The sequence below is a fragment of the Anas platyrhynchos genome, chromosome 8 (genome assembly GCF_047663525.1).
Source record: "Anas platyrhynchos isolate ZD024472 breed Pekin duck chromosome 8, IASCAAS_PekinDuck_T2T, whole genome shotgun sequence".
NCBI lineage: Eukaryota > Metazoa > Chordata > Aves > Anseriformes > Anatidae > Anas > Anas platyrhynchos.
Window position 1 is genome coordinate 24,706,581 of NC_092594.1, and position 27,667 is coordinate 24,734,247.

General features: G+C 44.1%; 1 protein-coding gene across 3 annotated transcripts; it reads left to right on the forward strand.

The window, feature by feature from the left end:
* Window positions 1-1,842: 1,842 nt before the first annotated feature.
* SYDE2 (synapse defective Rho GTPase homolog 2) lies at window positions 1,843-27,346 on the forward strand. Of its 3 annotated transcripts, none has more exons than XM_027462795.3 (7): window positions 1,843-2,137; window positions 4,850-5,569; window positions 12,500-13,599; window positions 15,857-15,983; window positions 20,096-20,277; window positions 20,994-21,225; window positions 24,836-27,346. In XM_027462795.3, the coding sequence occupies exons 1-7, from the start codon at window positions 2,032-2,034 to the stop codon at window positions 25,336-25,338; spliced, it is 2,970 nt and encodes a 989-aa protein (XP_027318596.2). In that variant the 5' UTR covers window positions 1,843-2,031; the 3' UTR covers window positions 25,339-27,346. The 3 variants fall into 3 exon arrangements, with proteins under 3 accessions (XP_027318596.2, XP_027318595.2, XP_027318597.2); XM_027462794.3 differs by having other exon boundaries at window positions 1,844-2,137; window positions 4,847-5,569; XM_027462796.3 differs by lacking the exon at window positions 1,843-2,137 and adding an exon at window positions 3,579-3,719 and having other exon boundaries at window positions 4,847-5,569.
* Window positions 27,347-27,667: the final 321 nt, after the last annotated feature.

Here is a 27,667-nt window from a genome sequence, read left to right on the forward strand (position 1 = left end):
AAAATCCATCTGCCAACAAGAAAAAGTGCTTTGTAACCACCGTTTGGAATGGAAACAGTTTTCTAAGATATGGATCAAACTGTGTTTATAGACTCAACTATTGGCAGCTTTTCACCGAGCTATTTCCTGTGTGCCTACTGCAGAGAGGAATCATTTAAATGCTTAAACTAACATTTAAGACCATAGAGAACACGAGGAAAACTCTGTGTGAAGCAGCACAGAAAACACAATATTGAATTTTCTTTTGTTTCCATAGGTAATACTTACAGGAGAATGCAATGCTGCAAATCAAACATGGGTAGTCCACTTCTTTGTGGGATTTGGTCCTTACTCTGGCTAGTATGTACTTTCTAATGTTATTCTAATTGCTAAAGGAAAATATCCAAGTTACAAAAACTTCCCAAAAATGGCATCTGAAGAGGGACTTTTAGAGGAACTAGCAACGTACAGCTAGTTGCCATGCAGTAAGTTGTTACTCATTAGGGAGCTGATTTAGACAGCCTAACGCACGGGTAGGCAGGCAGGAAGCTGATTTGCTGTGAGAGCAGGTGGGGAATCTGCAGGTATGAAGGTCACAGTGGAGGGAGGTTAGGACTTAGTATGTTTGCTCCACTTGAAGTGGTTGCATTCACTTTTTCTCTCAGAAAAAGCATAGTTAACCTACAAGATATTTTGAATCCTTTCAGTGTTCTCCTCCAGCCATCAAATGCCTGCCCTTTGTGTTAGGCACACATCTGCTGGTGGCACAGCTGACCTGATAGCATCAGCAAGGTCAGCACTGTGGTGCCTGTGCAGGGTTTTACCCAGGAAATCACTGGTGTTCTGCTTGGCTGGAGCTCCTTGTATCCGAGCCATGCCTTGGCCAGGGAGGGCAGCAGCACAGATGTGAGGGGAAATTTGGGGTCAAGGGAGTGACTGAGGTTGGCCGAGGCCTCTGCAGCTTTTCCACATCATGTGCGTACAGGTCTTACTGGCCTATTGCGATTGGTGTTTTACATATTAAGACTTAAAATTTGAATCTAATGTTGTTCTTCAGAAAGATTCAGCTTTAAACGTTATTAAATTCCCCTCAGAACTTAGTAAGCAAGAAAATCTGTGAATGCACGCTATGCTCACGAGCTGTGGTGGTTTTCTCCAGAAACTAGGGAGCAGTTTCTGCAGCCCAGTATTTGGCCGTTTGTAGGGTACGGCACATGGAATGCTGCCAGATACTGTCCTGGAGTTATCTGTAATGCAATGAAGGGCACGAGGTGTAAGCCTGTGTGGATGTTAATTAACAAAAGCCATCTGAGGATTTTATCTCGGTAGCAAATCAGAGGCGTACCTTTTCCCAAGGTTGGTGGGGAGGGGATGCACACTCACTAATGGAACTGGTGTGAGGTGTGTGAGCAACATACACACCAAACCAAAGATGAAGCAGTCTCAGTATGTTATTTTTGCTGTCCAAATGCCATTTGTCTTTTATCTCTATGGCATTTGGCTGGAACACCGAAGGCTACCGAGGGCTCACTGGCAGCACTGTGCCGAGGAGCTGCGGCCAGGGCCCAGGCAACCACCTGAAGACGTTCTGGGGAGCAAGCAGCACCGCGCGCGCAGCCTGAGCCCGTGGGCAGCGCTCATCTGCAGCCCACGGCTTTGTTTCTTTGGGCTGAGGGCAATGTTTAGCATCGAGGGAGAAGAGGCATTTAAAACGCGCAGCGAGCCCCCGGCCGCGCACGGGGAGGCTCGAGGCCGGGGCCGGCCCGGGCCCCCCTCACCTCAGGGGGCCGCGCGCCGCGGCGGGGAGCGGCCCCGGGGCGGGCGGGCAGGAGGGCGCGGGGCGGGGGCATGCGCAGTGCGGGCGGCCTCTCACCCCGCTCAGCTATGCCAAGTATGTGCGCGGCGGCAGCGCTGAGGCAGCCGGGGGCGCGGAGCCGGAGACACGCCGCCATGGGGCAGCGCGGCCGGGGGCCGTCGGCGCCGCTGCCGCTCCTCCCGGGGGCCGCCGGCAGCCGCACGCCGCCGGGCAGCGGGCGCTGAGGGCGGGCAGGCATGGCCGAGCCGCTCCGCAGGACCCTCTCCAAGCTCCGCGGCAGGAGGTCCCAGCGCGGGGCGGCGGGCGGCGGGCACCGCCACGGCGGGACCTGCGCCCCGCAGGGTAAGCGAGAAGCCGGGGAGGGGGGTGGGGGGGCCGGGCTCCCGCAGCCGCTCCGTGCCGCCCGCTGGGGGTACTGCCCGCAGCACGGGGAGCTCCCCCGGCCCCAAAGCTGCCTGATCGGCACCGCGCCGTGTCGGCTCCGGTAACCGCCGGCAAACCAAAACAGCCCCGAAGCCGAGGGGGGTTAAACTGGAGCTGGCAGCACCCGGGGGGATGGAGAAGTGAGGTATTCACTGCAGCTTGGAAGCGTCTGTCGGGCTTGCAGACCTTGGGAAAGCTCCAGCTCTGTCGAGAGCAGAGGTAACCCACTTGGGCACGGCCAAGTTCGGGACTTGAACCAGTCCTCAGCGATAGCATCTTCACATCAGTCGTTCTCCATCTCAGGAGTAAAATTTCGTTGTAATAATTGGTTCCTGAGTGCAGCCTGCCGTTCTGTGTGGGTCCCCACACACTTTCTTATCATATGACTGTTTGCTGTTCTCTGGCTTGTGGCTGTTTGTCATTCTTTGGCTTTTGTTGTCTCCATTTTTTTTATATTACACAATGCGTTTGAAAGCTAACTAATAAAACTTTAGTCTCGCTGCTGTACCATTTAAATCCATGATAACTTTGTGCTGTGGTTTTGCTGAGAGGTTCGGGGAGGAGAGCGCGTTCCCGTGGCCGTTGCTCCAAGCCGAGGGGCTGCGGGTTGTCCTGACCTGTGTATGGGGAGGCTGGGACCAGCCACTCCCAGCGCGTTACGGCCCAAAAAGCAGCCCAAAAAGCCCAGCATCGTGCCGAAATGTTTCATGTGTGCACGTAATAGGCAGAGTATTTATCCTGACCTCAGCTGAGCTGAAACGCTGCGGCTCTAGTTCTGAAAGTGTGGTGGTGTTGCTATAATGTTTGAGCTTTAACTAGTGACTTATTTAATCTTCTGCAGAAAGTGTGGAAGGTGAATTGAACCTCCAACTCCTACTTATTTATGTATTTTCAGCGCCATGTCAAAGCCTTTGGGGAGGAGCTGTTGTCTTGTTCTGTGTTTGTGCTGGGTTGGCCCAGCGGAGGCCTGCAGAGCTTTTGGGATGCCCTGCAGCCTGGGAGCAGAGCCCTATCACAGGGCAGGTGGTGTTCCTCCGAATGAAGGTTTGCTCTGGAGCAAAAAGTGTGTTCCTCGCTTGCATAGCTCCGAAAGCTTCCTATTTATGTGAATTTGTCTCATTACTACAACAGCTCGTGATGTTTAGAGCTCACTCTGTTCCATGGAACTGCTGGTTGTGCAGATACTTGCATGCGAAACGGTTTGTTACTAAAATAAACAGGCATAAGGGCTTTCAGGATCAGGGCCAAGCTTGAATAAAGGGGAAGCAGTACTTGCAAACACAGCTATTGGTTGCGAGAGCTGCTCTTGGAAGACTTAAATGCAAGTGTATCATTTGGATGGGATTCAGTGAACATTTGCAATCGATGTCTCTTGGCAGCGCACGGGCTGGTTGGGAGATGCGAGTGGGTAGCTGTGTGCAGGCGCGATACGCAGCGTGCCTCTGCAAGCAGGAGGGTTACGTGAGTGCTCCGAAGCTGCCGGCTTATTAACGAGTCTGTGGTGAGTTGTGCAGGTAGCTTCTTCCCGAAATGCCCAGGTTCGCAATGAGAACAGCTGCGGTGGAGCACGCTGCCGAGCTCGCTCTGCGTGCCTGCTGCTCCTAGCACAGGGGACAGCCCGTGGCTCCAGCTGTCCATCGGTGCGTACTTGGGCACGTGTGCTCTTTTTATGGGTGCCGTAAGAAGCGCAGGCTTTCTGGTTTAGAGAATTGCAGGCTTGCTTAGCCCGTGCAGAAGGGCCTGCATTTCCCTGGAAGAGCAGGAAGTGGCAGATATTTTTGTTTGTGGGAACGCAGTTCTTGCACGCTGTGCCTATTTGTATTGCCTGCAGAGTTCCTTGGGCTTTTTGGGGAAGGTGAGGGCCTTGAAGTAGTCATCAGGGGCAGGGAGGAGCCTGCCCAGTGGTGCACTATTAAAAGCTTACCCGCTGTTTTAATGCAGCTGTGTCAAGTTGGGAGTTGTGAATGGACTTTGATCAGTTATTAGATGAAAATTTACTTGTAAAATGGCTTATTTAAAAACTTTTCTAGATTTCTCTTTTCACCTTTGATTCTTTTGCGATTTTGTGTTTCACGTTCCCCACAAATCAGAGGATGCTCCCGTCTTCTGTGTAGCATGCAGCTGGTAAGGACAGTCCTTTCTGGAGGGTTCTGCACAGCAGAGGTCTTCACCTTCGTTTTGTACTTATATGTAGCAGTGAATCTACACGGTTTTGGTAGCTAGTTGAGCAGTATGTTATACAAAAAGCACGGGCTGCTCTTCAGTGGCAGAAACAGACTGTAGAACTAGTAGGTAGCAGCTTGTCAAACCCCCTGTACCTGAACTTACCAGAGCAAAAGGCAGCCGTTTCTATCTAAGTATGCGTGACCTTTCCACAGAGCTGTCTGTCTGCCATTTATCTAAATTACATGGTGTTAAAAATACAGCCCGACTAGTCTGACTTTTTATTAATTATACGAGCATTCTGTTTTGGCAGGCTGAGGTATAATTTTATGATGGTATCAACTTGTCTTTTGCCCTCTTGGATGGGGTCTATGGCAAATGTAGCATGACAGCTTATGTCTTTGTCCTGTTAAAAACAAAGTGATATTCTAAGTCTTCCATTCTTTCTGCCTTTCTTTCTGACAGCAGATTTAATTGAAAATGTTTACATAGCTCCACGGAGCAGAAAAGAACCCAAGTCTCCGAAGGCAAGCGAGGTCCCTGAGCACCGGCCACAGATGAACAGCATTACTGTTTCCAAGAAACGCAACTGGCTGCACCAGAGCACTCACAGAGCCCCTTGCCCGGAGGGAGAAAGCACATGTAAGAAAATGCAGGGGGCTGTCACCCAGGTACCCAAGTCTCCCAGCCCGCAGCCTACACCTAAAACTCAGAAGGCTCCTGCCAAGTCCCCGGGAGGGCAGGAGCACCCTGTACCTGGCTGCGGTGCTGTGAGCGCCCTTCCGAGCACCGCGGGCTCCACTGTGCTGAGACGCTGTCCCTTCGACTTCAGTGAAGATAACGATGCAGACGATGAAGGAGAAATATGGTACAATCCCATCCCTGAAGACGACGAGCCAGATGTCGTGCGGGTCCTCCGTCCTGCTGCGAATCACCCTGTCACCACAGACTGCCCTGCAGGCTGCTGCAAAAGCGTGCCCAGCAGGGACTTGGGGCGGGAGCTGGGGCCCCACGCTGGCCCCCCAGGCTCCCCAGAGCATGCAGGAGACGCTCAGCCTGGCGAGCTGGGTCCAGCCGATGCTGTGCACCCTGGGGAGCAGCTGCAGCAGCAGCGGCAGAGGTTTGCCAGCAAGACCCAGGGCGTGCCGGCAGCAGAAGACAATCCTGCATTCAGGTGCCTTTCAACAGGTAAGAGGGTTCAGGAAGACAAAAGTGTTGTATCGTCTCTTCTCTTCTAAAGGAATAATGAGGCTTTCTTATATCTCTTTTCTCTTTCTCTTCCTTTTGCCTGTATTGAGCAAATTTCCAGTGGAAGTGCATGTTAAGTTCATTTGAAGGAAAAAAAAGACTCAAGTAGTGATATTGATACCTACTAAATGTAGAGCTGCACAGTGATTTTTCAGTCAGTTTGCTCACCTGGTATGCGTGGATGTGGTTTTCCTCTGCCCTGCTTGCCAGCCCTCTGCAACCAGCTCTGAACTCAAAACAGTCCTTGTTAGTTTTGGCTCCCACCTGGCTGAAAACAAAGGTTTTATAAAGTGAGCTTACTTAAGCCTGTTAATGAGAGGACACACTTGGTTTCCTTTCTGTTAGCTAGTGTCTGATTCAGGTCTTGGAATCTTGAAACTGCTTAATATCTTCAGAAGTTGCTAGGATTTTTCATAAAAGCTTTTTGGAAGACTATAAATGCCATTCATTATGTCACTTTCTGTAATTGCTTTCTTGTTGAATCTCTCAGGTTAATCTAATAGACTGGAGAGGAATGGTTTTAACTGGCTTGTTACTTTTGGCTGAGGGTTTGATAGTCTCATTTTAATAATTCCATTGGTATATGAGTTCAGCATCTTATTAAAGACTTTTTCCCAGTCTATTTAAAAAAAAAAAAAGAAAAACAAACAAAACCCAAACAGAAATAACTGAACAAAAGGAAGAAAAAAAAATCCAAAAAGGTATTTTTTTTAATTACGGACGTTTCTTATATTTTGACCTTAATTCCAGTATCCTGTTGAGAGAGTTACAGTCTTAGCATAAAAATCAGGAGACAGGCAATTCCAGGCTCCACTCCTGGCACCGATTTGGTTTCTTGACAGAGCAGCTCATCTGCCAGCACTCTCCGTATTTCATGTACAAAGCAGATGCATTAGTAATCATCTGCTTCGTGTGGATATACGATATTTTTATAATCAAAAGCTGAGAGGGTTCATGTTACACCATGTAGACATCTGGATGCCTGAATTTTGAAGATTGTTGCCCTTGGCTTGCTTTGCAGGCAGTGGAGAGATGTAAGATGATCTGCTTTGTGTATTTTGGGGTTGGTTTAAATGCCTACTTGCACTGAGAGGCAGGTCACAGGCATCTCTTCCTGGGCCAGCAGAGGACCTGAATCTTGGGTACCAGGCTCCTGTTCTGCATTATCCTCTGGAGGAGCCCTGTCCCTGTGGTGCTCACTCCTGGAAAATTTGCCCCAAATCTGTAAATGCCAGAAGTTATTTTGCCTGGATTTCCAGCGCAGAGATGGCTTCTGGGAATGGGAGATGTTTTCAGAGGCACCAAAGCAACTTCTGTAAACAGTGGAAGAAAAAGCACTCTGTCCTCTCTTCTGGGAGCTCACATTTTGTTCTTTTTGTGGAAATACTGCAGATCTGAATGTACTTTAGTCACAAAGTATACTGAGAACATTTATTTAGAAATAGTTCACTTTATAGTCTGCATTGAATACTTAGACCAATTATATTTGCTTGCAAGATAGGGGAAATAGGATATTTTTTCATGGTGAAAGTTTAAGGCACTTTGGAGTGGTCGTTATTAAGCATGGTTATCGAGGAAGGGCATGAGCACATCATACAGGCTGTTTGACTCCCTTTGATTAATTTGGTGATTAATCTCTTGATGTATGACTTTTTAAAAAATAAAACTCTTTATGAAAGAAGGAAAACTTTTTTTTTTCCATGCAGAAGAAACAATTATTCATGAGAGCACAATTGCCCATTTAAAGAGTCCTTCATTAAACCAGGAAAAAAGTGTTACGAATTTGTCCTGATTGGTTTGGTGCGCACTGAGTTAATTAAGCTATTTTAAATGCAGCTATGCTTTTGCATGCTTTGAATAGTGATCAGGCTGAATAGATTAGTTGGTGATGAAGAGAATCCCTGCTGCTCAGTAATTGGCTTTATCATGGAGAAGAGGTTTCGTTCTCCTTTTCAGTCCAGTTAAGGTGTCTACAGTTATTTTCAGTCAAATTTAAAATGACAGCTCATCCATACACAATTACTGCATGAAGGGCAACATGGCCAATTTAACTTTATTTGTGTTGGAACCTTGTTTGAATTGCACTCACAATTGCTACGAAATAGATGTCTATATTTTGAGAGAGCTGCATACATCATCAAACAGTAACTCCTGAGAAACACACAGTTACTGCTTTGGGGAAGAGTCTGCTTAACTTTCTTATGAATATAATTTCATATATGTCAGTTTTGGTTAGTGCTAGAACCTAAGAAAGATTTTGAGAAGCAAAGGAAGAAAAAAGTGGTATACTCTTAAAGCCAACAAAATTTTGTTTATAATTTGTTGTTTTGTTCTTTGGACCGTGCAATTAGTTTAACCTTTACAGCTTCAAACAATGCTGCCTTGTTTGAATTTCAAACTTTTGTACAGAGAATGTGGTCATTTATTTTCTTTTTATTATTTTTTGGAAAAGTTTATATTGAAATATAAGGAAAAAATCCAACAGAATTAATTTATTTGAAGTCTTCCCCAAAAAAGTAGCAAACATATGTCCTGTAAATGTTATTTTTAAATGGGACGTAATTGTAGGGGTGCTAATTTGACCATAGTCATAACTTACGTCATGAGTTCCTGGTGTTGTTCAGGTTACTTTCTTCAGTAAATGCCATTTATGTTAATAGGATTTGTCAGGTAATTCCTCATTTAATAATTTTAGCCATGCTGGTTTTTAGAAAGGAAACTGACTAAAAATAAATTGACCCTGTAGCAGAGCTTGAGAAAACACTTAATGTATTTTGTTTATGACAAACACAAAGGGCAGCAGTAAGAAACTAATTTGGTTGTGAGTCAGTAGTGTAGAAACATGGCATCATCTCATGCTTTTAGGTCCCTGGGAGAATTTAGCTGGAAATATAAGCGGACTGTGGAGCTCGTTTTTAGTTCAATGTGTCCTTGCACAGGCAAAATGGTCATGGTTGGAAGTAGAGGACATTTTCTTACTCAGTGAACTTCTCATATTGCAGTTAGTTTTTCATATATGCAAAATTTCAAAGTAAATTTTCTTTACAACTGTTTAAGATTGTACTCAGTATGTTTTGCTAGATGTGTGTATCACTTGCAAAATGTTGAACAATAGCACCCCTTGGTAGTGTCTGCTCTTGTGAAAGGTTTACATTGTGGAGCTCCAAATAGGACTTTTTGGAGAATTTGTAATGTTTTAGTTTTTGGGAAGGTTTATTGTTGGGATTAGTGTCCAACTAATCGGGAATCATTTCATGTGTGTCTGTATCTCAGAGATGTTCTGGTAGGACTTGCTCAGTGTAGCTTGTGAGGACCTTGGCAGGAACCAAAGGTTGGTACTGTGCATTACAGCTCCAGTTGGTGTGTGTTGGGGTTGATTTAAATCAAATTAAAACTACAGTGCTCTTTTTTTCATTTATGCCATGACCGCTATCCTGCTTTACAAATGCATCTTTTGGGGCCAGTGAGGGCAAATATTTCTCATGCTTGCATGTTGCAAATGAGCTTCCAGCAGTATACATAGATCATTCTGGGCAGCAGATCACATTTGCTGACTTCCATATGTTGCAAATCCTCTTTGCTTAAATTTTTTCAGATGAAGGCATTTTGTGATTTTACTATTTTTCAAGTGCAAGGAGCTGTGGTTACATAAGGCAAAAAAGCATTCATGTGGAATATTTGTGTCACGTCTGTGGTACCAAAAGGATGTGGTATACGGAGGAGAGGTCAGTGACAAAATGTCACCACGTGCAACGAAGCTGCCTCTGGGCCATGTGAGGTCACGGGGCAGCACATCATGAGCTCCGGCTGGGCTGGTGCTGGAGCCTCGGGCAGGGTGGGCGAGGGCTGCGCTGTGCTGACTGCTGCAGGCTGAGGGGGCTCCTGCCTGTGTGGGGCTGCAGCAGTGGGCCTGTAGGGCACCACACGCACGCCTCGGGCTGAGACCTCCTCACGGGCATGTCTCTGATCCATCCAGCAACCGTACCTTAAGGACCTGCTGGTGAAAGAGGCAAGGGGATGTAGCCACCGAGGACTAAAAGCACTTAATTTAAAGTTGTTATAGCCCTTTTCAGCTCCAGATTTGTACTGAATAACAGATTTTATCCTCTTACTGGGGAAATAGAGCCAAAGCTGCTTTTTGTGCCGTGAAAGAAACCTTGAAGGGAGGAGAACTTGGTGCAAGTGGCCCAAATGAGTCGTGCCTGGCACTGAGGCCAGTGGAGTTTGGTCCAATGCCAGCATTCGAATGAAGCCTGCTGTGCTCTGTGTGACGTGGAGAATCATTAACATTTAGAATATTTGCAAGGAATTCATTCTTGTTTGCAGATGCTGAACTCTTAAGCCTGGTCAGTGATGCAGAGTGCTGTTAAACATGTTTGTTCTCCCCTGGGATGGGGTGGCCCCGCAGAGGATGCTCTGAGGCCCGCTGTGGTGCAGGGCAGGTGGTGGTCAGCCTGTCGGCCTCTGCTGCTTCGTAGTCACGTCCTGCTGCCATCAGTGGCCTGTTTAAAGTAGTTCAGCACTTCTGTTCCAGAAAAAGTGATCCCAGAGTTGGGTTTGTCACAGCTTAGTTAACATCAGTGTATGTTTGACAGGAAGAAAATAAGATACCATTACAGAGTTCTTAGAGATTTTTTTTAATATTTCTAATAATTTTGCCATTGTTTGACCTTGAAGCATTATGTGGGTTTGCACACAGGACTGAATTTGTCAAAACAGTAGTTTTCATAGAGTTTAAAAAAAAATTTTTTTTTTTTTTTGCAGGTTAAAAGAGTGCTTTGGTGTGTACCTCAGTGCATTGCTGGCCTCAGTGGGCCAGTGTGTGGTGTGACCCTGCTGGGAATACTGACCCACACAGCCCTGTATTTCATGTTAACTGTCTGGCGCTGCAGGCAGCAGAAGTTGGACCCAAAGAAGTCACAATGTCAATTGGCTTTTCAGCTATAAGGAGATGGAGGGAAGTTCAGCTTGCTGGCCTGCTTTTCTAAGCCTGTGCTAGAGATGTGGCAGAAAGGGAAGGTGAATGCCAGTGGGCTGGAGTGTGCCACCAACTGCTACGGGGTGCCTCAGGCCAGCCCACCAGCGCAGCCAGGGTGCGAGTCGCAGCACAAACAGGGCTTTGTCCAGCTTTATCAAACAGCACGTTCCTAACTAGCTGCTTGCCAGAAAAGCACAGCAGGCGTGCTAGAAATGGCCCGCGCCCTCCGAGGGCACACCTTCGTGAGACGCAGGGCTAGGTGCGTCTTACTCTGTTGTGCTGGAGAACCAATTCTAAGGTGTTATTCTTCTTAAATGAAATTTTCTGTTACAGAGGTGCTCTTTTAAGCAATTACCTGCAAAAGTTATTAAAGCCAAACTTCTGGTGGGACTAAAACTAGTCTTTGTAGGTGTTTTTTGAGGGGAAAAAGAAAAGGCATCGCATCAGTTTGATCAAAGGCTAGATTGCCTATTACGCTATTTAAGCTAAGTGAAGTATTAAAAAGTTGTAGTTAAATTGTGAAAACATAATTTGGATGAGCAGGAGGATTGTAAATATCACTAGTAGTATAGTGATTTGGACTTAGTTATTAGGCTTTATACAGCAAGCGTTAGGAAAATCTGTAGAAGCAACTGCTGTAAAGTATCATTTCCTGAGTATCTCAAAGAAGTCTCTTCTTTCTTTCCTTCTACATGCCGTGAATAGATTCTGCCTTCCCCTGGTTAGCAGGGAGGATGGATAGCTGGTAGCTACAGCCATGTGGTCTCCAGCTGCACAAGGAGGGATTAGCCTGCCTGGGGGCTCCCTGGTGCCTCAGCCTTTTGCCCACAGCTACACAAGTCCGGCTGGAGCTACTAGATCTTGCCAAGGGATGAGTGGATGGGGTGAATATTGCTATCAGGAACCACTATCAGTTTCTTGATGGATAGAAAAGTGGCGCTAAATGAATGCACTTCTGAAATTTTATTTGTATCTATCATTCTGGCCTCAATTCCTCCTCTTGCATGCTTCAGCAACTCATGTAAGTATCATTGCCTTTCCTGCAGTCATCACTGCCTCATGCTGGTGACAGTGAGAAAGGCTTGAACTGTAACTGAGTTTTTGTATTTCCTTGAAAAAATGAGTGATTTGCCACAAAGATGTCACTTGGGAACTGTATAACTAAGCCCTGTTGTGGGATGGTTGTGCCAGGAAAGGGAAAATTCCTAGCATGCGGCACTGCACGATGCAGCTTTCAGAAGAAAGAAATCTTTGTGTTTGTCTTCCTCCTTCCTGCAGCAGAGAAGGGTAGCTGAAAGCAATGGCAGAAGAAGTGTGAGACACTGCCTGCATCTACAGGGGGAAGTATTTAGTGCATTTTTTTTTAGGGCTGTGCAAAAAAAGCAGTGTTTTTTACCAGGGATGAGCCTGCTTCCTTTAGACTTGAGAGGGCAATGCTAATGTGTTGTCTTCATAACTAATTTCTTTGCAGACAGGAGTGCATGTCATAATCCAGTGTTTTCCCCTTTGATACTGGCTTCGTTGCACCTGTGCCCCAGGAATGCAGTTGTCTGCTTGGATGAAGGGGGATATAACACAAATGGGCCGAGCTGAATGCAGTGGTGAAATAGCTCATTTGTTTATCTGTAGTTTCTGGCCCTTTCACCTCCATAAAGCAGAACAGATCAGGGCTCTGACTATGAACTGCCAAATTTGGCTGAACAAGTCAGCAGAATACAGCTTTCTGTATGCTTGTGAACATTTGACCATCTGACTGATGATTGTCTGAATTGCATTTATAAAGTTAGGACAAATCAACATATTTTCCCCTAGTTCTATATTTTATTTCCATAGCTGCAAACTGCGATTACCAAATGGTTCAAAACTATATAAATGTTCTTTTTTTCCTAAAGGGTCTGGAGTTATACTTGCACACAAGGCTGATATACCATCAACAGAAATTTCTCCTCCAAGTCCCAGTCCCTTGAAAAAAAGCGGATCCATCAACTGGCCCTTCCCTGATAGAATTAAATCTCCCAGAACTGTGAGGAAACTTTCCATGAAAATGAAAAAGCTGCCAGAGCTCAGCAGGAAGCTGAGTGTCAAGGGAACTTCAAGCCATAATAGTTCAGATAATCCTTCTTCCCTGTTGAAAGGGAACTGTCGGGATACAAGCCATACAACATCTTCGCCATCTTCTGGAAACTCAACTGCAGCTGCCAGCAGGAACGTGATAAGTCGTTACCATCTTGACAGCAGCGTGTCGTCGCAGCACACCTACAAAAAGAAAAGCTCGAGGAGTTCCAAGTCCTCCAGCAAAGGTGGTTACCTCAGCGATGGTGACTCTCCTGAACTCATAACGAAATCAGGTAAACACGGACCTGAAACTAAGTGTGGGAAAGGAAAGGAGAGCCTTCCGAGTAACAGTGGTAAAACTGAGATAGATATTGATGCTTTCAGGCACTACAACTTTTCTGATCAACCCAAGTGTTCTCAGTACATCTCCGGACTCATGAGCATTCACTTTTATGGTGCCGAAGACTTGAAACCACCAAGAATAGACTCTAAAGATGTCTTTTGTGCAATACAGGTTGATTCGGTAAACAAAGCAAGAACAGCCCTGCTTACCTGCAGGACAACGTTTCTAGATATGGACCACACATTCAACATAGAAATTGAAAATGCTCAGCACTTAAAGCTAGTGGTGTTCAGCTGGGAACCCACCCCGCGGAAAAACCGTGTGTGTTGTCATGGCACTGTGGCTCTTCCCACTCTCTTTCGAGTGACAAAGACACATCAGCTGGCTGTCAGACTGGAGCCAAGGGGACTTATTTACGTCAAGCTGTCGCTTATGGAACAGTGGGAGAACTCCCTCGATGGTCTGGATGCAGATAGGGAGCCAGTGATGTTTGGCGTAGATGCTCGAAAAGTTGTGGAGAAGGAAAACACGGGCTTGATGGTACCACTTCTAATTCAGAAATGCATTATGGAGATTGAAAAGAGAGGCTGTCAGGTACTGTGCATATTTACACCTGTTTTGTGCTGTTAATATTGCTGTGCCAGGATCTCTGCTGTTACAGATCTTTGCGTTATTACTTCTGGAGCATAAGCAGTGAGTGGAAAAGGGATAATTAAAAAAAAACTTTCCGTGTTTAAATTTTAATTTTTTTTTGCTGCTCCTATTGTTTGTTGAACACTTGTCATTGTATCGTGGGAACAATAACAGGACTGTGATATCAATGCTTCCAACTTGGCCTTTGTAAAGAAATACACTCGTTTGCAGTAGTGTTCTAGGACTGGGCGTAGTTAAATGAACCTGCAGCCTAGCATGTAGGGTCACTGTCAAAATAAGGCACGACCTTATTAATAAGCCTTTATTAATAAGTCACAGCACTATTAATAAATAAATGTTGTATTAAATAAGAGATTGGGATTTGGCAATGTCTTGTTCTAGAGGCACAGATCATTCAATGAAGACGTAAGTCATGACAGACAAGTCTGTTAGACAGGAAGATGCACAGTCCTAAGGATGGATGATTCCCCTTGGCAATTCACCTGAAATTGGTGAGAGGACTTCAGTATACTGCTCCGTAGCTTGTGTGAGCCCTTGGTTTCTTTTACACATGTTCCTGCTCAGGTGAAATTGAGAAGTGATCACACCTACCACTGTTGCTATTTTAAATTGCTGGCAGTTTGGCTGTAAGTCCAGGTGTAGCCAGGTAATGTGGCTGTTTAGGTCATGTAATACAGACAGCAATAGTATTTCTATGTAATTACTTATTGCAAGTAATTGCTGATAACAACTGTGATTTTCATTGTGAGTGCTTCTCCTAACATGCAAATCAGTGGAAGAAAGAAGTTGTATTCTTTACAGTATATGTGTCCCATGGTTTCAGCATTTTATTCTGGGCTTATTAGAACCTAGTCATGCAAATGATATTGGGTAATCAAGGCATTACTGGTAATGAGGCGACTAGGATCTGAGCTGTCTGCATGCACCTGGTGCTTTTGAGCATGAAATCTGATTTGTGCATTTGCACAGGGAGTACCAAAAATGCAAAATATACTGTTAACTTCTTGTTTTAACCGTGTGCCCGTCTGACGTTTTTAATTTTCTTATAGGCTGCAGACTGCTGTCATGGTATGTCATTTCCACCTGAATTTCAGACATGGCATTAGGAAACTTCAGAGTTAAAAGAAATTCTCTTAGGCAAATACTAGGTCATTCAGTCTTGGGAAAGAGGGAGTACAAATTCCATGAGTAACTTTCCACTTATTTAAACAGGAATTAATATATGGCCAGACAAATACTCTTCTTTGCAAACCTGGATATGCGTGTTCTAAGTCTGCGCGGTCTGCATTAGGTTTTGGGGCTTTTTGTTTGCCAAAGTACACAGCAGTTCTGGTCTAGCCGTAGCTCAGTACACCTGCCTGCAGAGTCCATAAAAATAATGTATTTAAGATTTATTTCCTTTCACTCATGGAAGTGCTTTGTATAAATGATGTTGATGAAAAGTACAGTAATGATAAAATGCAAAATTTATGTGAAAGCATGTTAAATTAGTAACTCAGTCCAGGTGTGTTGTGGACTTCAGTCCTGTCACCTTGAACATCTGAAGTAACCCCTGCTTTGCATAAAACTTACCATGTAATTTGAAACATGCAAGTCAACATCTTGTCATCTTTCAAAAAGCATCTTGTGGATGTCATAATGGAGCATTCATAGTTCTCTTGAAATTCTTTTTACTGGCATCAAATATAGTTTAGTTTTAGTTATGTCTAGTTTATTCATGTGGAAAAATGTTAAGGATTTTTAAAAGAGGATTTATAGCATTTCTTGGTGTTAGTAGGTAGTAAGTAGTGTGGCTACTTTTTTTCTGCTAATGATGAATAACTGTTTTGGTATAGTGTAATTTGGTGTATTTAAAGTTCAAAATGCTCTCTGTCCTCATTTATTTCTGCTGAAGGTCCAGTTTTACGTTGTATAACTAAACAGTTACACCAGGAAAAACAGTGGTGACCTGAATGAATAGGATAAAGGGAGAATCAATGTTTCATCTGTATTTCTATTTCCTAAGTTTTATGTAAAAGTACTAAATGATCTTGAATTACTTGATGGCGTGCTTCTGACTTAAAACTTCGCTTCTGTCAGTGAAGTACTGCTCAGGATGTCTGCTGTTACGGAAAACTGTAACGTTATTCCCTTACGGATCAACAGTGCCTTGTGTGATGAGTGCTAACTGATGTGGGGCTATTGTTTTTGCCTCTAGGTTGTAGGTCTGTATCGGTTGTGTGGCTCAGCAGCAGTTAAGAAAGAGCTTCGAGAGGCATTTGAGAGGGACAGCAAGGCAGTTACCCTTTCTGAAAGCCAATACCCAGACATTAATGTGATAACAGGTAAGATGTTTACTTTACTTGTAATATATAATCTGGACATGTGCATTTTCAAAAAGGTGCAATTGGGCTCTGAATTAGTTTTCTGTTGTCATTTAACAAGCTATTAATTACTTCCCTGTATTGCTAAAAGTCAAGTGAAAATGTGTGTTGGAGATGTACAAACCTAGGAGATGTACAAATACCAGGTAGCTGGGCTTGGGAGGGAGGAGGACATGGAATTCAGCTAACACAGCATTTGGTGCAGGAAGGTAACGGTGCGCAAGGCTGGGGGCTTTCACAGCAAGATCCTGGCACGTGTAGGAAGGACTGGGAGCAGAGGAACAGAAGGTCTTACAAAGCTTATCTTCGTTTGCACCAGTTTTTTAAGTGAGCCTTTTCACAGGAGCTGCACAGTACAATTGAAGTTGTTGAGGTGTTTTTTTGTCATTGTTGAAAGGTGGAACAATTCTAAAACTGTTGATGATATTTGTTATGTAAACAAAAGTTGATCTAATTTAAGGGATCACAGAGTAAACTAACCGCTCCAGGCAGTCAGGCAATAACATTCATTTCCTATGCATCCAGTGATGGAAAAGCATCACGTAACAGCAGTGGATATAAATTTTCTGTGCCAGAGCACTTTGGGACTTTCAGACGTATTGGAAAGTTCTGTCCTGTTGACTTCTGATTTCATTCCAGCATGTTGGGAATTCATTTTATGTTCAGTATATTTCATAATTATGCGAAGTAGTGTCAGGAGATATTACTTGGTGACATTTACTTTGTTTAATAGACCTTTTGGTAAAGAATATCCAGCTAGTCAGTTCACCTGACTCGCCTTGGCTGGCTTTGCTGTTGGATTTGATGTTGCTCTCGAGCACAAGCATTTGCAGGAGTGGAATCTTGTGTTTATGCTTCACTCTGGTACGAGACATCCTTTTTTAAGAGAAGGTGTATGGTAAAAGTAAATAATACAGACAATCTTATGACTTAATATTTTCTTCTCTTTACATATAAGTTCATGAAAAAGGGCAGCAATGGTTTCTAAAATCATGTTATTATTGAAAACCTCTTTCTTCTCCATTTTAGTAAATCAACTCAGAAGGGGGAGAAACAATCTTTGCCAAACAGAAGAAGCTATCTGATGTTGGCTTGTAAGCAGATGTCATATATCTGCCAATGTTAGGCAGATATTTGGTTGATGCAGATTTTTGGCTGATGTAAAATTTGACGCATTTAATTTTGCAATAATAAAAACGTCATTGCACTCCCATGGTCCAAGAAATCATCTGCAATAAAACTGTTTGCAGAAGTGATTCAGAATTTTTCTGGGAAAGGTTATAGGAGTTTCCTCCTATCTGTATACAAAAGAATTTGTAATATTTTGTGAACATTTTATATCCCTGAGCACATTGTGCACTCAAAACCACCATAATTGGTTGAAACTGAAGTTTGTACTGCAGGAGTGCTCAGTACAGATACAGAGCCCTGGAAGGGCAGCAGCACTGGTCTGACTGTTGTTTTGTCATGAGCCTAGGATGTGATGGTTAAATTGCAAAGTGCGCTTTAGGGTCACGGTACCATTGCTGAAAGCCTTGTTGATGCTGGTGAGCTTGTGGTGACCGTGCAGGACATCCTGGACAATGAGTCCTCCTTTTGCTACATCCTGCTGTAGTGTAATTTTTTTATATCCAGAGTTAGGGTCATATGAGTGAAAAGCCTTGATGTCTTTCTTACACAAAGCCTACTGGCTATGCTTTTTGTATGCTACATTGCAAGAATGTATCTACCGGATGCTTTACCTATGAGGAAAATTGTTTTAAGAAATGACTTCTTAAAAATGATTCCCCCTGGAAGCTCTGCATCTGTGCCACGTAATGGCCTGTAGTGCCCGTGTTGGTGTTGTATTGAGAAGCCTCAACGCGGTGATGCTGTGCATGTTGCAGGGAGCAGGCAGGGCAGGGCCAAAATACGAGCTGTCCTCTGGTTAGCTGCGGGCACTGGGGGCTGGACATAAAGGTGAGCATGCGACTTCTGCTGACAGAGACGAGGTACCTGCTGTGCTTAGCACTAGGAATGAAAATGCCCACAGTACAAAATGTCACGTATGCCTGCAGAGTCTGGCTGATGGGGGTGTTTGCCCTGGTGCTTTGCGGCTGCACTTGCAGTGCTGAGGCTGGTGCACGTGATTCATGCTTCTCTAAGCCAAAACATGTGCTCCGTGCAGTGCAGATTCTCAGAGTAACTCCTGGCAGGTTTGAAGAGGCGTGCTTTCTTGTGTCCTGTTTGAAATTTGAGTAGCACTGTTTTTCTAGAAGATTATAAAGATATTTTTTTGACAGCTATCCAGAGACCAAAGAATGAACATTTAATGATTAAATCTTGACTGAAAACTGCTTCTGGGATTGGCAGAGACTTACACACAATTAAGTGTGCTCGTGGCCCAAAATGAAGCAGGCTGCCAATTTTAGGAACTGACCGGTAGCAGTGTTGTTGCATCATGTCTGTTCTCATCCGTGTGAATTCATAGCTCTGAGTAAAGCGTGTATTACTGTTAACAGCTCAGTGGGTCAGAAAAATGAGGAATTAATGAAGTGGATGGCAATTTCAGCTTGCCATCTAAATTTGTTCTGTGGGGTGAGGGGTTGTGTCAAGGAGAATGTGCTAGGGGGTTGGCAGCCAGCAGTGGGAAGCCGTAGGTTCCTGGAAAATAACAGCAGCCTCCTACAGGGCTAATTTGGCAGAGTGAATAGCAGAAAGATTTCGAAAGGTCAGGGGGCATTTGTGGCTCCCAAATGAGCCTCCTATCCGTGGTTAAATGGGAGAAACTCTTTCAGTAGGTAGAAGTCCTGTGGTTGTGGATGCGTCTGCAGGAATTCCTCCTAGGTTATTGGTAACAGACAGCTACGAATGTTGCATCAGTGTAAGCTGATGTGATTAAGCCATACCTTTTTACTCATTTCCTGCTGTAAGCTGATTCTGATGTCAGCCTCCTCAGCCTCCCCTGCCAAATCCTGATAAAGTCAGCACCTCTTGCTAGTGTTCTGCCTACGGAAAGGGGAAAAGCACCCCAACCTATGACACGCTGCTCCAGCTCCTGCCACATTAGTCTCAGACATATTTTGACTAGTTAACCCGCATGTGGGACATGGGCCTCTAAAATGAGAGGAAGAAATAAAATCTGGTGGAGGAATGTGAGTTACTAAACAGAAACTTAAGAATCTGCTACTTCTGTAACTGCTATCCATTAAAACAAAGCCATCATCAAAAAAAAAGCAAACAAAGGCCCAGAGGAATATGTTTTCAGGAAAATACAGATGGTTGTTCTGGGTTTTTATGTTCCTGCTGGAATGTTCCTGTTTTAAGCTCGGGGCGGGCTGCTGTGTGTTGGGTGTTGCTCTGCACAGATGCAAGTTTTGTTTGGCTGCCCCACTCCTCAAACTGCAGGGAAGGATGGTCTGACCACTCCAGTGCGTGGTGCAGCCCAGTTAGCACTGCTCATGCAGTGTGACGTGGATGTCTGCATTTATAGAGATGCAGCCTTTCTTCATTTTGAGGGTAAAAACATTTTTACAGAGAGAAGCCAACTTTTACTTGTATTCTGCATGTAAACGTGGCTGTGAAGGGGAAAGTGTTAACTCCGTTCCCCGTATTTCTTTTTTAGAAACAGGCTCATGAGAAAGCCCGCTGCGATACAGTTCAGTTTGCAGCTAAGTTATAAAGACTGAGCTCATCCAAACTTGTGCTTTGTTAAATAGCAGAATGTGGTAGTATTTGCTGCCTCTGATGGCATCATGTTCATGTGTGTTCCAGGGCCTGCTGCTGGTTGGAGTCTTGTGTTGGGTTTTCTTCTTACAGTTGCCGAAACCCCACAGACACTGAAGTACCACCCAGCCTTTAAAACCAACTTACAGAAGTGCAAATGTTCAGTTCTCAGCATCCCCCTAGCTGTGGCCAGTGCCTGTGCTAGTCCCTCACAGCTGTTCCCCTGTCCCTTTCTCCCAGATTTGTCATGAGCACGGAGGATTTTCTCACGAGATGGGTGAATTTTGTATGCCTTAGTGCTCCCAACCAATTCTGATCGGTGAACATGCAGCTTGCTAACAGCAGCTATCATTGTGTCTTTTCTGAAGGCGTCCTAAAGGATTACCTGCGAGAGCTACCCTCGCCCCTCATAACTAAGCAGCTCTATGAAGCAGTGGTGGATGGCATGGTAAAAAATCCCCTGAAAATGGCAGCGAATGGTTGTGAAAATGACCCAAGTGACTCTGAGCACACAGTGGCCCTTCTAGATTGCCTGCCAGATGTTGAGAAGGTGAGTGGTATTAACAAGGTCAAGTGATGGTAAATGACTTGCTCCAGAAAATAAAGTAGCATTTTCACGCTGTATTTAGAACATGTCAAAATGTGTACATCAGTTTTCTGACTTAACAGTCCACATCGACTTCTGATGCTCCAAGTCTTTGAAAATGCTTCCTATGGTAAAGATACATGAGAGCTTTACAGCTGAAAGTGAAGGTACCTGGACATAACTTTAATTAAAATGTACCTTCGTGAATTGTCTCTGCAAGCTAAGCAGTTAAAATTATACTGCTTTATGGATTTCACGTAAGTCATTCCCGTTTGCAGCAGGAGGGGGTTGCCAGCCAGTTAGCATCAGGTCATTTTTTATTAAAGCAAGTAGACTTCTGGAAGCTTGTTCTGATGCTGAAGTCTTATTGAAGTCTTCTTTATTTTCTAATGTATCTGGATTGCCTGTAATGCTTACGCAGTCTCTCCCTGCCGTCACACCCTCTCTCCACTGTGAGGAAACTCATCCACATAAAACTGAAATCAGGTAAAAAGTGAGATAAATTTTACCTGAAATTCGCTCTTAACAAGTCTCCTTAATACAATTTTTTAATTCAGCACTTAGGTGTGCCACTGAGGGGTGTTGGTAGCAAATCCTCAGCTTTGAGTCTTGGTCTTATCCCTCTAGAGCAATGATGTTAGGATGTCAGCACTGCCTCATCTAATATTTTGTTCTTTCAGGCTACCCTGAGGATGCTGTTGGATCACCTGAAACTGGTGGCTTCTTACCACGAAGTGAATAAGATGACGTGCCAGAACTTAGCTGTGTGTTTTGGGCCAGTTTTACTGAGCCAGAAGCAGGAGACCACCAACCATAACAACAGAGTCTTCACAGACTCAGAGGAGCTTGCTAGTGCCCTGGACTTCAAAAAACACATAGAAGTTCTTCACTATTTACTCCAGCTATGGCCAGGTACTGTTTCATGAGCCTGATCAGAGGAAAATGTCAAGTCACTGCTGTATGTTTTTACTGTGTGTCAATGTAGATTAAGTCGCGGGATAATTAAGTGGCATCAGGATTCTTAAAATATAAGGTACTGTGGCATCACCTATAAACGTAAAGAAATCATGACAAATATATAATCTACTCCTTGTGCTCAGTCACTTCGCTTAATGGGAAGTTTGTTGCTTTAATTACTTTCTCACCAAATGGAAGTGTTTGAGTGTAACATAAGAAGCAGTGAAAAGTGCTTTATGTAAGTCAAGGCACTAGAGAAAGCAGACCCAGTAGTAATAATGTCTCCACATCTGAATTACAGTGTTTTTCTTTCTTTCCGTTGCTTTTATGCTTCTACTATTCAGGATTCTGAGTGTGTGGGATTCATTAGTTGTTTCAATGGTTTGCTTTATTTCTACATTTGTAATTTGGCAGAGTTGCTTCTTACAGTAGGAGCTATGCAGGTTCTGGTAGTTTCTCCAGAGCTTTGCATAAGGAAAAATGTTGCGTGTGGTGATTTCTGTTGTTTGTTTTGTTTGTTTTTTTTGTCTTTATGTTTTATTTATAAAAAGGTAAGTACCTTTTATCTCCCCCTTCAAACTTAAGAGGTCGTATGGTTTTGTCCAATTTGGGGTCAGTTCCCAGTAAGAAAGGAAATGAAATTCCAGTCTTAATTAACTACTGAAGTACCAGTGAAGGCAATTATTTCTGCTAAGATCTTCCTTTCAAATGGGCAATGACTATTCAGTGTTCAAATTTCCCTGACGATTAGGGGAGACATAAGTGGAAATGCAGTGGCATCAGTGAGCCTTCAGCCCACAGTGAATTCCTTAGCATTTCTTCTATTGTTGAATCGCACTAAGCACTGCTCCAAGGCAAGAGCAGACAAAGGTGTTGGAGCTTCTCAGTTAAGTTTGAGGGTAACGCTGTGAAACAACTCAACGTTAGATCCAATGGGCTTAATTTTGTTTTCAGATACTCATTGGCCAAATAGTTGTTGAAAGTTTCCTTTCTATACAGATGATGGATCTGTTGATCTGTGCTGTAGTAGCTTCCTTTTTCACAGTGGTTTCACTGATGGTGTGGAGAACTGGTGGCTTGTTCTTTTTTTGTTTGTTTGTTTGTTTGTTTTTTTGTGTGTGTTTTTTTTGTACTCTGAGTATTTTAACATTTGTTTCTCAAACATGAACAGTGAAAACCCTTAAATGCTTGAGACTAAGAGAAGATGCATCTCGTCTTAGCAGCTTCTTAATTGTTCCCTTTTAGAACGTAGTAATTGCTCTTAGGAAACTGCTAATTTTCTGCACCAATGAAACAATTACAGTTAATCTAAAGGAATAATGTGTCTGATGCTATGTGTTCTTACACTTATTTTTACATGAGGAGAAGGAGTTCTGCTTTTCAGTACCTTCTGGGTGAGACGATAACTGCAGCTATCATGATTTTTGTTGCTATTACGAACAGTCTGCACACTGGGTGCATCACAGGGCTCCATCCCCTGCTGAAAACCTCTTGCCAAGAGTGCCTCTAGCAGTTGGCTGGCTGGAAGCACCTGCTTCTGCCTCCATTTCTTAGCAATGGGAGAGATGAGTTTGGCAAAAAAGTCAGTGTGGATAGTAAATGCCCTGAGGGAAGAACAAATACTGTCTCCAGTGTGGTGTTTTTTTTTTTTCTTCCTCCCCCTGGAAGTCTGATTTCCTAATGGACTGCTTCCATTAGAAAGCAGCTTGGAGACAAAGTAAATGGCAGTGCTTTTGTACTTCTTTCTTCACACTCTGCTGACCTGACAGTGACTGTGTCCTGGAGTTGCCTTGGGTGAGAGCTCACCTGGCGGCTGTGCCAAGCATGCACCAACCACGTTCTGGGTCAAAACCTCTGGGAAGCTGCCTGGTGTCTGGTCTGCTCAGTGCAGCCCCACAGAAACCTGCCTCTGGCTGAAACAAGAGCCGGAGGAAGCTGGCTCTATGTATGTGCCCTTGTCAGCAGGGGCTGGCAGCCCCAGAGCCACCGGGCACCAGTTGTCAGTCACATTCATGAGGCAGTGCAAGAGAGGTGGGAAATGTGGCTGGAAAAAGGGATAAAGAGCTGCTTAGGCAGCAAATACTGCACAGAAGCTCATCGTGACACTTTGGGGATAGTTCATAGCATGGCTACTGTGGGGAACAAAGGCACGTAGATGCAGCTTTGTCTGTAGGAGTATGCACTACTGTCGAGGAGGTGAGAGTAAGGTAAGTAGTAGAGCTCTTCACCTTGAAGAAAAGGTTGAATCCTGTGGCTTGAAAGAAAAAGGTGTGCAGGACACTGTGCTAAAATTGAGGTAAATACGACTGCAGAGATGTGAGTGAGCAAACACTTGGTGTGGTGTGAACAGAGCAGCTGGACCTGAGGGAGAGATCGCAGTCTGGTCTCTTCCATTTAATCTCCAGGAGCTTGGGACAGCTTGATAACCAACATGTTGTGCAATACTTCAATTTCCGTATTTTTCCAACCGAAAACAAGTAAGTCCTTGTTTGGTTAGAACATGCAATACTGGCAAGTTATTGTTAACCCATGCCCCTTCATCTTAATGGAGCATAGTCTAAACAGAAGGGCTTTTGTTATGGGAGAGGCAGGAAAAAAAAAAAAAGCAGTGATAGTTATTGCACATTACCATGCAAGACGTAAAGCAAGGCTAAAGTCCCCCTAAGAAACCTGTAGTGTGGCCTGGAGAGACATTTGGCAGGTCTTGGGGCTGAGGCTGTGCCTGTGACGAGTCTGAGGGAAAATGGGTCAGAAGCTGAACGAGGTGTGTTTGTGCACGCTGTGTGTTCAGCAGTGAGCGCACGTAGGGAGTCTCTGCATTTAATGACAGGAGGCAGTGGTCTGTTTAAAACCAAAAAAAAAAAAAAAAGTAGTTTTGCAGCTCAGACATTTAATAGGCACAGGCCAGTAAAAATATTTGTGCTGTTTACTGTAGGAGGCCGGTAACAGTGGAGGAGACTGTTAGTAACTTGTGCTGTGTAATTATGAGCTCAGGTAATGCTGCCAGCAAACCTGCCTGAGTGTGCCTCTGGTTGTGGCTGCTTAGAAAAATTAATGCAAATGAGCTTCTATTAATAGTGCAGAACATTAGGGCAAGAGAGAAACACCAGAGTTCAGCTCTGGTGCATCTCTAGCTTCTCTAGGTGTTTCTCAGTGTTGGTATTTTTGTTGTGTTTTAACCTGTGCCTGCTTTCTGTTACTTCTTTTAGCCTGGATGAAGCGTGTGAGCCGAGCTGTTTGCTTTTCTTTGACCCGTAGCTGAATGGTGTTTGACTAATGCAGTGAATTTAATCAGTGTTCCTCTGGGAGTTTCTCCTTCTAAAGAGGGTTTCTCTGTTGCAGTTTGATTCTGGCATGACCCTTCAAAACAGCTTTTACAGTAGTTTTCCTATAGTATTTTGTATCAAAGGGTGGCAGAAGACGTGACAGTGCTGGCTGTGAGTGAGCACATGTCCCTGCATGCTGTCAGCCTGCACTGCAAAGGGGAGCCTGGGCACTCTGCGATGCACTCTGTGTTGCAGCGTGAATTCAGCCACATCTGGTTTAATTTCTCCTTTTTTTCCAGTACATCACTCAGCTGCCCAAGAACCGGCACATCCGAACATGCTTCCAGAGCACCCCTCATCCCTGAACTACCTGAGGCTCAGGAGGCCCCGGCCTCAAATGCTGAATCTGGGCGGCACTGACATGGCTGGGGTGCTCAGGCTGAGGCCAGCCGGCCTGGACAGCCCATCGAGCAACCGCTACGCCGGCGACTGGAGCGGTTGTGGGGAGAGCTACTTCTCAGACCCAAAAGACTGTCTGGGTGAAGCAGACTATGATTACGTCCCCTCGGAGGATGCAGAAAGCGGGGATGACAGTGGCAGGGTGGATGACTTGGACGGGCTCACGACACGCTCGCAGCCTGTCCCTGGGGAGGATGCGTTTCAGAGCTACCTGACAATGCAAGCGATAGATTCGGCAGTGGACCAAAGAGCAAACCTCAAAGACCTACAGGAAAGTATCGATACCCTGATAGGAAACCTGGAAAGGGAACTCAACAAAAACAAACTAAACATGAGTTTCTAAGCCCTGGCCTGCACGATGCCGCCTCACAGTGCCTCTGCCCCTTGCTGGAATCTCCCCGCAGTGCTGAGAGGGGTGCCGGTGCCCTTGGACGAGCTGCCACGAGACCGTGGCCCACCTTGTGTTAATGAGTCTGTTTCAAGGCATTCCGTTATATTTCTGCCTTCTCGGTAGAATGTGTTGGCCTGATCCTGGTGTTTAAAGCTTGGAAACCATCAAGTGATTCCACGTAGTGGCATTTCTCCCTGAAAATGCTATGCACTTAGGCGGTTTGGGCAATATCTGACAGAGGAGAAATCAACATCTCTGCTGTCTGTAACAGCAGAAATCTTGTTCCTGAAACTTTAGCTCTGGTACAGAAGTTCCTCTTGGAAGAGGATTTATGCTGCTTGGCCTGAGTTTTGCAGCATGAACTTTAGATAGACTCATTTTACTATATATGCAATGGCTGCTATGAAAAATGCTTTATATATATATATATATATATATAATATTTATATATAAAGTTTTAATTGTACAAATATTAATGTATTCATGTATTAACACTTTTCAATAATTATTTAAACAAGCTAAAATTAAATATTTTTCTAACCTTGTATACATCTGTGTATAAACATGCATGTCTCTGTAGCAGCCTTTTGAAAGGAAAGGTCTCCGAATTTTGAAACAGCCCCGTTTCTGAGACGACTTGTTCAGTGAAGCCGAGATGAAGCTACCCCTGGAGTAGCACAGCATGATGAAACTACCCCTGGAGTAGCACAGCATTTGATTTATGCACAGAAACGTGTTCAGAGAGAAGGCGCGGTGAATGATTAATATCAATGACTTTGTGTTGCAGGGCATTGATTTGCAGGTGTTGACTGTTAACCTCTCCTCCCCCCAAATCTCCATATCAGTGAACTTTTCTGCTGTCTTTAAGGGTGACCAACATGCACAGCAAGGAGATTAAGGCATGATTATTTATTTTTTGTTCTTCAGATTTTTCTGTATTTTTTTTCATGTAAAGGAGGTCTGAAAGGTGCTGACTTTAAAATAGAAAGACTTTTGGTTTGTCCCTGTAACCTCTTCCCGTATTCTTGATGCTTTGACACTTCTTTTTGCTCCAGAGTTTCCTGTGTCTGTGTTGAGCTACCACTGTCTGTCTGCTGGTAGCAGTGTTTAAGCCCTTTGGAGATGCGAGCACAGCAGCAGTTATTTTTTTGGAGCCTTTAGTTAATGTCCCCCAAATGGAAACCTGGGCTGTCCTACAGGGCCGAGTGGGCAGAGTGGTGTTACTCCCGGGGAGCTGCAGAGGGATCGCAGTTCGCTGCGTTAGATTCAGCTGTCAGCATGCTGTCAGAGCAACTTTTATCCTTAGTCATTGGTGTGTGGTGAGTAATTAAATATTTGATGGTAACCAAACACAATCTTTGTTTAATTAAGAATAATTACCAAATTACATACAGTTACTGTGATAGCCTCTCTAACAAACAGGAGACATTGTGTCAATCCTTGTCCTTTACAGGTCACCCTTGGTGAAGAGTGGGGGATTTGGGGAAGAGGTGTGAGGTGATTATTTGTTCTGAGATGTCAAGTCTTTGTCAACTGGCAGGTTAGAATTATTTTCATGTTTTCGGTACAATGTTGGCATTCCGCCATGGCTTTCTAGTCTCCGTGTGGGTAAGTGCTTTTCTGCCAACCCATACTTCCTTATATTGCTTAGCTGAAGAGTTATTTATTTACAATAGCAAGGAATTAAGGATTGTTATGACAAACTTTATCCCTCTTTTCTAAGGAGTTATTTTAAAATGGTTTCAAATGGTTTATTCAATCTCATTAATTTATTTTTTGTAAGTGTTAAAAGATGCAAAACAATTATTGCAATATAATGATAATGTATGAAAATGTAAATTTAACCTGAAGCATTTATCAATAAATCAATGTATTTTTTTAAACTTTTATACCTACAGAATGTGCATACATTTTAAACTACAAATTTTAATTCTAAATAAAATTTGAATTAAGAACAAAATTTGACTATGCATGGTTACTGATTATTTGAATCTGCCTAAGGTGATACCATACATTTGTGCTAGCTGCAGATATGAATTACTTCCATAAAGACATTTAACTTTGTGGAAGTATTTTTTGTCTTCTCTAGGTTGATCAGCATTTCAGTTACACAATTTAAAAAAAAAAAAAAAAGAGAGAGAAAGAAAATGTTCTTATATCCAGAAGGAATAATATTCCGAAGAAGTCACCAAACTAATATTTTAGCAGCAGTTCTGTCTTTATATATTTTATTGCAGGATGCTGCAGCTTTTGATTGTACCCTGTCTTGCACTGGGTATGT

Excerpts from the sequence above, each read along its gene's own strand:
- SYDE2 (XM_027462794.3), top strand. The coding sequence starts at position 2,032 with ATGGCCGAGCCGCTCCGCAGGACCCTCTCCAAGCTCCGCGGCAGGAGG. Across the intron at positions 13,600-15,856 it reads TTGAAAAGAGAGGCTGTCAG|GTTGTAGGTCTGTATCGGTT; the intron begins GTACTGTGCATA and ends TTTTGCCTCTAG. Across the intron at positions 21,226-24,835 it reads TTTACTCCAGCTATGGCCAG|TACATCACTCAGCTGCCCAA; the intron begins GTACTGTTTCAT and ends CTTTTTTTCCAG.